The following is a 10399-nucleotide window of genomic DNA, read 5'->3' as shown; positions in this document are numbered from 1 at the left end:
TATGGGGCTATTTAATCAAAGCGTGTCTCTGGTGTGCTTATAGCTGGGATTATTCTTGACGGCCCAAGGTGGAGAGAGAAAGGAAGAATTTAAAGAGTCACAAAAAGGCCAGGGGAGGCTTCAAAGACTACAGATGAATCTGTGTCATTTGAGCTGTGATTGGTGCTGGGGGGGATTCGCCCCGGGCGAGTCTGTAGGATCCTGCTGCTTATTCATGAGGTGGAGGAAGGAGGAAGGAGGAAGGTGGTATTGTAGTCGGCGTTTCTCATCACCCATGCAAATCAGTCTTGTATAAAAACGCACGCATGAAAGCCCAGAGCGGTTAATTTCATCAGATATATCTCATTAAAGCCCCATTAGTCAGATGTCATGAAATACTTTAACGACTCCCGCGTGTCTCCAACGAAGGACAACGTAAACAATCTGACGTGCCCGTTCCTTGAAAAATCCCCTCAGTCTCTGTTCGTCATCCTTCATGTTGGAAATAATAAAACAGGATTAACACACGAAACCTTCAGTTTCTGGGTGAGAAATGACAAAAAGACTTCAGCTTTTTTTTTAAGACGAGCCAAACATTTAATACACACCATGGCAGGAGACATGCACTTGCAGCACTTCACACTGTGCACCTTCCCAACTGGAGCTCGCGTTTTCATGAACACATACAAACGGTAAAATAATTTAAAACAAAACACTTATTAAAAAAGAAGGGGGGTTACACTTTGTCTTTTTATACACGATCATAATACTGCGTCATAAAATGTATCACAGAAATTAGCTTGTACACAGAGCAAACCATAGGAACCAACTCAGGAAATACACCGACACTGTGCTTGTTGATAGTTAGCAGAAAAACTGTGAACGACACCCGAGAGGAAATGTCACAGAGAGGACAGGCGTCGGGAGGAAGAGTCTGTTCAGGAGGAAAGAGGAGGAGGAGGAGGAGGAGGAGGACAGGGAGGAGGAGGAGGAGGGTGGGTCTATATCCGTCCCTCTCTGACGATAAACAATCCGAGTGAGCTGAAGGGCGACGAGGATGACCGCTAGGCATAAAAGGTCTCTACTTTCACCGACTGACAGAACATGGTCATGGAGAAGACCAGGCCCAGGATCTGTGGAGACAGGAAGCAGATCAGCTGTTAATGGCTTCGAGAAGAGCTCGTGTGTCTCTTTGTGCTGTATAAAAATGAACAAGTGTTTGACATCAACTTCCAATACGATTATCTTTCTCCTGTTACATCCAGATTTCCTCAGGTTTGTCTCTCGGATGGTTATTGAATCAGATTTGTGCCAAAAAAGAATCAAACAAAACTTCTTGGATTGCAATCAAAACGTTAGTTTCATAATATGAAGTGTTTGCCTTGTGAATAACCGACAACACTACTTTTGTTTATTGTACAATACGGGTTTTGAGTAACAGCTCGATGCCCTGGACGTTGTTGTCAACAGAACGTCAAAAGTAGTGAAGAGAGACGAGTGTTGCATTGTTTACATTATTTTCCACCCAAGGAAGAAATTTCTGAATCTCATGTGAGTAAATTCCTAATATCACCACAATAAAAGTGAGAAAAAAGAAAATGTTGGCATGCACAGCGTTGAAGCTAGCAGCACAGCTTTAGTAAGTTATTGTCTGGCTAATGACTCTGGCTACTGCAAGTAACAAGTTTTACTTTTTAGATGACTTTTTTTTGCTTGTGTTAAATAACATTTCTCAAAGTCTTATAAGCGTCCTCGCCCTGTTGGCGAGGGCGCTATTGTATTCCGTCCATTTCTTTCTACTTCTTATTGTTATTGTTCTATCCGCGCTTTGAGCTCTAATTAGACCTATTAAACATGCTCAGAAACTCACCAAAATTGGCACACACCTCACAATCACTAAAAATTTTGATATAATATCAAACTTGACCCCTAACATCCAGTATTATGCTCTCTAGCGCCACCTAGGCACACTAAAATGGCCCCAGCGGCCAGTAGGAATGTCAGAGAGTGATCAAACCAACGTCAAAATGTTCATCTCAATGAGACGCAAAAATCATGTGCTGACACCCCTGACCTATCTTGAACAGTGAGCTGGCAATTTGCCTTTCAAAATAAAATTTGGCCACATTTTTAACATTTCTGCAAAATTGTCTCCTCCAAAACCATAACTTCTATCGTCTTGAAATAAGCTCACGTGAGAGACCAGACCCTGCTTATGGAAGTTGTTATTTCAGACCCTGTTTTCCCTCAAAGTTGGTGAACCCCAAAAGAGCCCTCTGAGCTCCCCCATTAAGAATGAACAGGATTAAAGTTTGAGCTCCACGCAACCTGCCGCATTTGGGCCTCTACACAAAAAAGTAAAAATCGTACAGGTTTAAAAATGACATGGATTCCTGACAAAATTTCCTACAAAATATCTGATTTATACACAGATTTGGTCTAGATTGTGGTCTCCATTAGGAGTTGTTTGGAAAAATTCTGTAGACTTTTCTCTTCACTCTGCTGCTGCAGCAGTTCTGCGATGCTGTCACACTGATTAGGAGTTCTGTGCAGCTGGTGATGATGTCACAATGATTAGGAGTTCCATGCAGCTGGTGATGTCACTGAGCAGGGGAAAATGATACATGGTATCAACTGTGACACCTCTAACTTTAACTTTATTTCATTTATATGGCACTTTTTCTGCAATTTAGCAACACAAAGTGCCTCACAGAGGATAAAAACAAAAAAAAACAAAAACGAAACGAAGCCAAACAGAGAAAAGAAACGAGAAAAGAAAGAAACAAAGGAGGGTAAGAAAGAGATCAAACTTTGACAGTGAAGGTGAAACCAGCATTGGGGACTGGAAAGGAATTGTCCAACGCTGCTTGCAGCTTTAATTTTTTGATTGTAACTCAAGAAGTTTTGTTTATCTTTTTTGGCATTAATCTGATTCCATAAATGATGGTAAGTTAGAAATCTGTGTGATCCATATTTTATTTGTTAAGTACTTCACAGACTAAAGATCTGAATATCTTATATGGAGACCATTCTCAGGAGTCCTACAAATAAAAAACAAAACAAAATACTCTAGAGCCAAAATGATGACAAAATGAGTGCTGTAAAATTTACCAACAATATGCAAATAATATGCGAACCACGCCCCAAACCCTCCCCTCCAAGCCAAAGGAGTGACAGGAAGTCGAAACTGAAAAAAAAAGTGAGCCAAAAAAAGTGTAATCAAAAAAGAAAAACATCATTAAAATCATAAATAATAAAATGACAAAACAGTTCACCAAATAACTAACCAAATAATTAAAATATAATTTTTAATTCAAATTCAGAATGCAAAAATTTATAAAAATGAAATAATGTATTAAATTTAATGGTTTTTTTTTTCAACTTCATCAAAACAATCAATGCCATTACCTGTTTTTGATGCCATGATCATTTTTATAATACTTAAAAAAATGTAAAATAAAAAATTAATTATTGGCAATGTTTCTTTATCAGTTTCAGTTTCAGGATATGACTTTTAATGCCAATTTTATTTTTAATACCAAATATTAAAGTCATCATTTTGGCTCCATAAAATACAAAGTACACTTAAGTGCAGAAAAACAGAAGAAGTACACAAACTAGATCCTTCATCTTCATCAAAACATGAACTAAAGCAAGATGAATCTGCCGTCAGCAGGTGTTTCACAGCTGAAGTTCACAGATCTACGTGAGGGCCGACCAGCTGTCACCTGAAGGATGAATGTTTGCATAAATCTGAGAAATCTGTTTCCAGCAAAGCCTGGTCCAGGGGAAAAAAAAATACTAGAAAGACATTTTAAAGGTTACGTCTTTCATTTCTTAAATTGAAAACTGCTGCTGTTTGACCACAGCTTGACCTTTCTACTCGGCTGAATGGACAAATTAAATATTGTTGCAAAAAAAGCTGGGGGAAGGGATTTGTATTTAAAAAATGAAGTGCCCTCAGCTCCTGAGTCTGTAACTAGACGGCTCGGAGACGTGCCCTTTGTGAGTGAAAACCAAGATTAACTTTATTTAATAAACTTTAGAGCTGGACGAGGTGGATGTCAAATAGCAATCCTGCCCTGTGTGAGACGGGAAATAGAGTTTCTGACTCTAACGTGTCCTCAAACCAATTACAGAGAGAAAGGAAGTCATTCGCCTCCAAAAAAAGTCATCTGACGGTTGGAGATGAGCGGTAATGGGTGCAGCAGGGTTAAAAGCAGAAAGTGATTAAAGTTTGGTAGAGGAAGAAGCTGCCTGGTTAGGTTTAGGAAAAGACAGGTTGGAGTTTGGACTTTGAAGGATGCCACAGCAAACAGTAACCCAAGACCTCTGTCCAAGCTACGCTAGAAGTGTCAGGTTTGTCGAGCGATCACAGAGAGTAACACGCTGTGTCACCGTCTGGCAGCAAACTTAAGAGGACAACTTTCTCCTTCATTTTTAAAGTCAACTTTGCTGGTCAAGCCTCACAGCTGTTGCAGTTTAACGGTTTGCATGTTGAGTTTTTCTTCCAACAAAGTTCAACCACTTAAAGGAGGAAGTCATATGTTTTACTCTGTGATTAAAAACTTATCCCTGTGTTCACAGTTTCTTTTCACTCGTGCTCAGATATGGTTTTTAGGCCTTCATAAAGCATCACTGATCAGTTCATGTCCTCTACTTAAAGAATGTATCTACGACGCCGCCTCAAACTCTGATAACTCTCCATGAACTATCATTGTAACTCCTTCATATGAGTTCCAATCTGCTTCAAATTTCACAAACATGATTGAGGTCAAATTCGCAACATGTTTAAGCTGAAAACTCAGCTAATGCAATAGCGCCACCATCTGGATATAGTTCCAAATTTAACACTTATGATTACAGTCCCACTCTGGACTCTTATTCCTATTCGTTAAGGTTTTTGTGACTCAACCTGAAATTCCACTCAGTTCAGTTTGGTTTGTTTTGATATTGACTTATAAAAGAATCTAACTACTTCGATTCCTACTAAAGTGTCGACCTCCAGCCAAGAGAAGTGAAATAAGAGCACTTGAAACTGCAGTTCATTAAGTGTCCACTTGAGGCTTGCTCAGAAAGTAGCAGAAACCACATAGACACCCATTCAAAACAGCTGATTTTTACAGCAGAAATAAACGTGTCAAAAGCTTGGTTCAGAAAACTACTTCTGTCTGAATAGCTTATTTCTCTAACTGCTCACATGGTACAAGAGATGATTTTTTTTTACTTTACAGTTTAGAGGATATTAAGAGCACAAGTTTGCCCAATCAGATGCAGAGCTGACAAAAACTCTGTATGAGAAACAGATGGATGACATCATGCAGACTACGTCCGTGTGGGAATGAGAATAAATATGTGAAAATTTATGCTTATTTGTTTTGTTTGTTGATTTTTGAAAGTAAGAGATAATGAAATGTAAAGAGTCTGTTGGCCTTTAATATCTTGTGTTTCTTTAATATCTTGTGAGAGAAGAGACAGATACGAGATTTTCTTCTTTCTGCTCCAGACGGGAAACTGTGATAATATGTCAAGCTAAAACTAACATCCAACTCTTAGCTTTTCTCCATCAATCTCTATGAACTTTAAAAATGCTCCAACATGAAGAATTTATTCCTGCACTATCAAAATGAAATGACTGAAAACAAACAGTAAGACAGAATTTGTTGTGTCACGTTGGACAGAAGAAACAGAGCTGTGGAGATAAATCTGTGCTGATGAAAACAGTTCCAGATGTCTTTGTGTCGGCTTCGCTGTTGCTGCTGCTTTCTCTTCATTCAGCATTTCTTCTTAATTTGACGTTTCAGACACACTCGCTTTGACGCTGCCTGCTTTAGGTCTGCCAACGCGGGTTTAACGTGTAAACTATGTGACGTATCCGTCGCTCCAGATGACACAGTCAGGTCATGAACCGTCGTAACAGAAAGTGCTGGAGTGTTGTGTCAGGAACAGTTTAATTCTAGGTCAGGCTGCTGGTCGGGGTCGTATCAGGTAAAATCTGACCTGCAGACAGTAAACCTGATCACATCCTTACAAAGTGCACATTTTTTTCTTCTTCAAAATTCTGTGGTTCATTATGATTGAATATTTAAAGAGGGGGTTTTTAGACTTTTTTGGGTTTGCACTGTGCTTCAAGTGTCCCTGTTGTAGTTTTTAATGCTTTAAGACTTGACTTTGTCTTTGTCTGAAACGTTTTGTTTTAGCTGCTGTCTCTTTAAGACTCTCCGTGCCATGAGCCCTCTTCCCTCTGATTGGCCAGCCTTCCTTCAGGGGTGAAGCTATGGGAGGACTTTGGTGATTAAGACCCATCCTTTTTAAGTGTTGTGAAGCCGTTAGGAGGTTCCTACTTTATGAGCTCATCAATTCAGCGAGTATTGTGAAAGTTTTATGGATTTTTTCTCTTTTAAGAACAGACAGTTCTAAACCGTTTACAGGAGTACAGATGGATTTTGACAACAGATGAATATGTAGTGGTTAAAAATATGAAAATGTTTTGTATAAATCTCCAGCAAAATTACTTTATATCCATTTTTAAGATATGGGAAAGCAGAAAACCCCCTCTTTAATGCAAGTAAAGGTCTTTGCACACTGAGTAAGTATTTTTCATCTTAAATTGATTCACATTGAAAAAGAAATTTGCTCTCATGTTATGTAGGGATGGGTACTAAATTAGGTACCTTTATAGGTACCAACGGAATTCTGTATGTAGTACTAAGCAATGATTCACTTCAAAAATCAAATCAAACGGTACCATGTTTAGGTACCTAAACACATCCTGGTGACTGTGAGGGAATCGAAGAGTAGACAATTATCCTACTGGACATGAACACAGCATTGCTAGTTTATATATTGGGTGGCTGTGGCTCAGTGGTAGAGTAGTCACCTCTCAATAGGTAGGTCGGGGGCTCGATTTCAGCTCCTGCAGTCACATGCCGAAGTGTCCTTGAGTAAGACACTGAACCCGGAATTGTGTGTGGATGGGTGTGAATGTATTAAATAAAACTGATGGTTTCCAATAGGAAGTCCTCTACCATCAGTGTGTGACTGTGGTGTGTATGGGTGAACTAGACCAGCACTGCAAAGAGCTCTGAGTGGTCTGTGAGACTAGAAAAAAACTGGTCTATTTACAATATATTGCAAAAAAATATTTCAATATGTATACTTTATGATTTTATTCTTCCAAAAATGACATATAAACACACAAAAGTACAAAAAATTGGTACTGTTGAGTACTGATACCGACCACCTAGGTAACTGGCATCTGTAACGTATTGTTTCAAATGTGAAAGGTACCCATCCCTAATGTTAATGTACTCAACCATAGTTTTTTTTGCACTTTTTTTGCATCCACCCAGCTTGTTTTCAGGGTACTTTGACCATTAAGAGACATCGCAGGCTACTTCGAACAACACATTTTCTGTAATTTAAGGAAATGTTTGTGTGTGCGCTTGCATATCTCAAACTGTCGGGCACTGCTCAGGATCAATTGCTTGATCACTCTTCAATAAGTCAATTTTTCTCGTTCTGAAAATTTTGCAATAAATAGGAAAATACAGAAATTGGATTCAGTGTGTGAGGTGTCGGTGCGTGACAATTTAATTCCGATAACAGCTCCAAAAAATGCATCTTAAGGTGCCTTTGTGGGAATTTTGCGCGGCATAAATGAAGTATCTATCTATCTATCTATCTATCTATCTATCTATCTATCTATCTATCTATCTATCTATCTATCTATCTATCTATCTATCTATCTATCTATTTATCCATCTATTTCTCCATCCATCCATCCATCCATCCATCCATCCATCCATCTATCTATCTATCTATCTATCTATCTATCTATCTATCTATCTATCTATCTATCTATCTATCTATCTATCTATCTATCTATCTATCTATCTATCTATCTATCTATCTCAGGGGTGGCCAACCTGTTGCTCGCGAGCCACATGTGGCTCTTTGCCTTTTGGTGTGCGGCTCTTCCATCCATTCATAACAATTTGTTTATATAGTTATGAGTAGTGGTGTGGTGATCAATCAAAAATATTGATATGCTGATGCCAACATTGGGATCAGTGTTGATCAATATTTGGGTGTACAGTTTAATACCTAAGTTTCATTTTCTTTTCTCTCGTCAAATTTAAACACACAATCAAATTTAATCTGGCTTTGAAAATTTGAAATGTGTTGATTTTCATTTTATGTAATTTCGTTTATGTGAGAGAGGAAGTGTTTTTGTAAGACCCCGTGTGTGACGTGGCTCTTTGTTGTACCACGGTGGTTTTTGTGGCTCTTGGTCTCTGACTGGTTGGCCACCCCTGATCTATCTATCTCAAAAACAGACTCAGTGAGAGTATTTAGCTTCTTCTTTTAGCTGATGAGGCTCTGCGAGTTAACAGTATCACACCTTCTAGCTGCTGGGAGCAGACTTTCTGCTCTTTCCCCTCAAACATCTGGTGTGATCAGATCGTCAGCGAGGTTACAGCTGGTTCTTCAAGGAAATGTGATGTCACGTCTGCGGGAAACTTCACACACGTTATGTAGAAAATCTCAATTAAACATGTTTGCTTATGACATGCCTCAGTTTGCACCTTTAGCTGTGAAGAGGTTTTTTTGTGCTATTTTAGTCCCAGTATGTACGTGGTGAATATGAGCATTATAAACTTTACCCAGGGGCAGATACAGCTGCAGGAGTCTGAATAGTTACTGAGACAAAAAAAAAAATTATCAAACAAAGACTGAACTTCTGATGTGTGGTTTGATGTCTGCGTTACATAAACCAGCCTTCATTCGTCCTTCCTGAGGCCTACTTATCTCGTTTGTTGTGTTGTATAATGTCGTGAGTCAGCTGGCACGTATTTCTGATATTTCAGATAAGTCTTCCTGGTTTTCACTTTGCAGCATGTAGGATTTTCACAAAGGGCACTGAGAATGTGAAATGAGCCCGCAGCATCACAGGGGCACTCGTGTGATATTTCTCCTCCCAGATTGTGGAAGCACATCACGTAACACTCGGCTGGGAAGCAGAAAAAGAATTTTATGGAAAGTCAGCCCGTCCTATGTGGTCTTCAGGGGTAACACGAGAGGCTTCTACGGCTCCAGCTGTCCTGAGAAATCCTGCATTCAGCTTTTAATGCAAAGGACGCTGGGAGTATTAGGTGTGCTCCACACAAAGTAAGAGCCCGTGTCTGAGGATGTTGATATCAAGGACTCGCTTAATGACTCCGTCTTAAAAATATAATACACACTACTTAAAAGCTGTAATTACCTGAGTAAGTGCTGTGCATAGAGCGAAGATCCAAAGTGCCACTAGGTTCTCATTAAGCCAGTCCTTCACCCGCTCGTAGCAAGGCTGTGGAGGAAAAACACACAAATGCACAACGTGTTAAACAGATGAGGAGTCAACGTTTCACTTCCTGATAAGACGTGTGATCAATAATGAACGGTGGGCAGAAAGTAACCTGTGAGACTGAAGTGAAGGCCTCGCCTCACCAGTGGTTGAGTTTCTTACACCTAACATTAAAGAATTATACGACACCGTGTCCTTAAAGTCTGTTCAGTGCTGTGTCTGTTTCAGAAACTGCTCTTTATGCCAGCTGTTTTCAGGAGAGTCCACAGACTGTTAACAGAGTGGACAGCGTGGCTCTGCCGTTTACCATTGTACAGTTTTGGAGCCAAAACTCCCCTATCACAGGCGTTGATACAATAGTTGGGTCATTTTGGACCCAAAAATCAAACAACAGACCTTTAGAAGTTATTAAACACTATTATGTGTTGAAAAGGTAACGATAACAAGTAGAGGCAGTATGCAGTGCCTACTGCTTCCGTACACAGTGACTGTGTCTGAAATGGCATACTAACATACTACATACTACATGGTCGTTGTGTATATACTGTATACTACATACTATAAGTATGATTAGAGTGCCAACCGTTTACACTGTAGTATACTACTCAGTTTCCCATGATGCATTTCAAAACCTTCGACGTCAAAAATTGGAAGCACACATAAGTCTATGGAAGCTCACCAGGCTATCAAATATCTCTGTTGATTCTCCACATTTGAAAGTTTTAAGAACATTTTAGGCGAGAAAGTCGTCACGTAGAAAACCAAAATGTGGTCATTTGGGCCACAAAACGCACGGATACAAATTTAATTTAGACATTTCGGACATTCTGTTAAGAGCGCCAATATGCTATCGAAGAAACTTCCGGTCCGCTCCAAAACAAGAGCCCAATTTACAAAAGTGTTAAAGAACTTAAAGGAGATAATAAAGGGTGCTTTTATTTTGAAAACAGGAAGTTCGCTAGTGGATGATTTTTAGCTAACACCGGACGAATTCATCACTCTTCAAAAAATTAGAAAATGTTTACTGCCCGCAGACACCGAAGACGATCCGTCCGTCGCCTCAGGCACTTTATT

At 39.4% G+C, this 10399-nt stretch overlaps 1 protein-coding gene across 3 annotated transcripts in view; it reads right to left on the bottom strand.

Moving 5' to 3' along the window:
* Window positions 1-573: 573 nt before the first annotated feature.
* tspan4a (tetraspanin 4a) overlaps window positions 574-10399 on the bottom strand; it is a 308346-nt gene continuing 298520 nt past the window's right edge. For all 3 annotated transcript variants that reach the window (XM_074667196.1, XM_074667195.1, XM_074667194.1), the window contains 2 exons: window positions 9245-9328; window positions 574-1112 (listed from right to left, as the gene is read on the bottom strand). In XM_074667196.1, coding sequence (XP_074523297.1) covers window positions 1044-1112; window positions 9245-9328 — 153 coding nt within the window. In that variant the 3' untranslated portion in view covers window positions 574-1043. The remainder of the gene's footprint in view (window positions 1113-9244; window positions 9329-10399) is intronic.

Source organism: Halichoeres trimaculatus, unplaced genomic scaffold (assembly GCF_033239565.1).
Source record: "Halichoeres trimaculatus isolate MK-OKI-2021-1 unplaced genomic scaffold, fHalTri1.1 fHalTri1_scaffold_3, whole genome shotgun sequence".
Taxonomy (NCBI): Eukaryota; Metazoa; Chordata; class Actinopteri; order Labriformes; family Labridae; genus Halichoeres; species Halichoeres trimaculatus.
The sequence above is the reverse complement of the archived record's forward strand: the minus strand, read 5'-3'. Positions and strand labels throughout refer to the sequence as shown.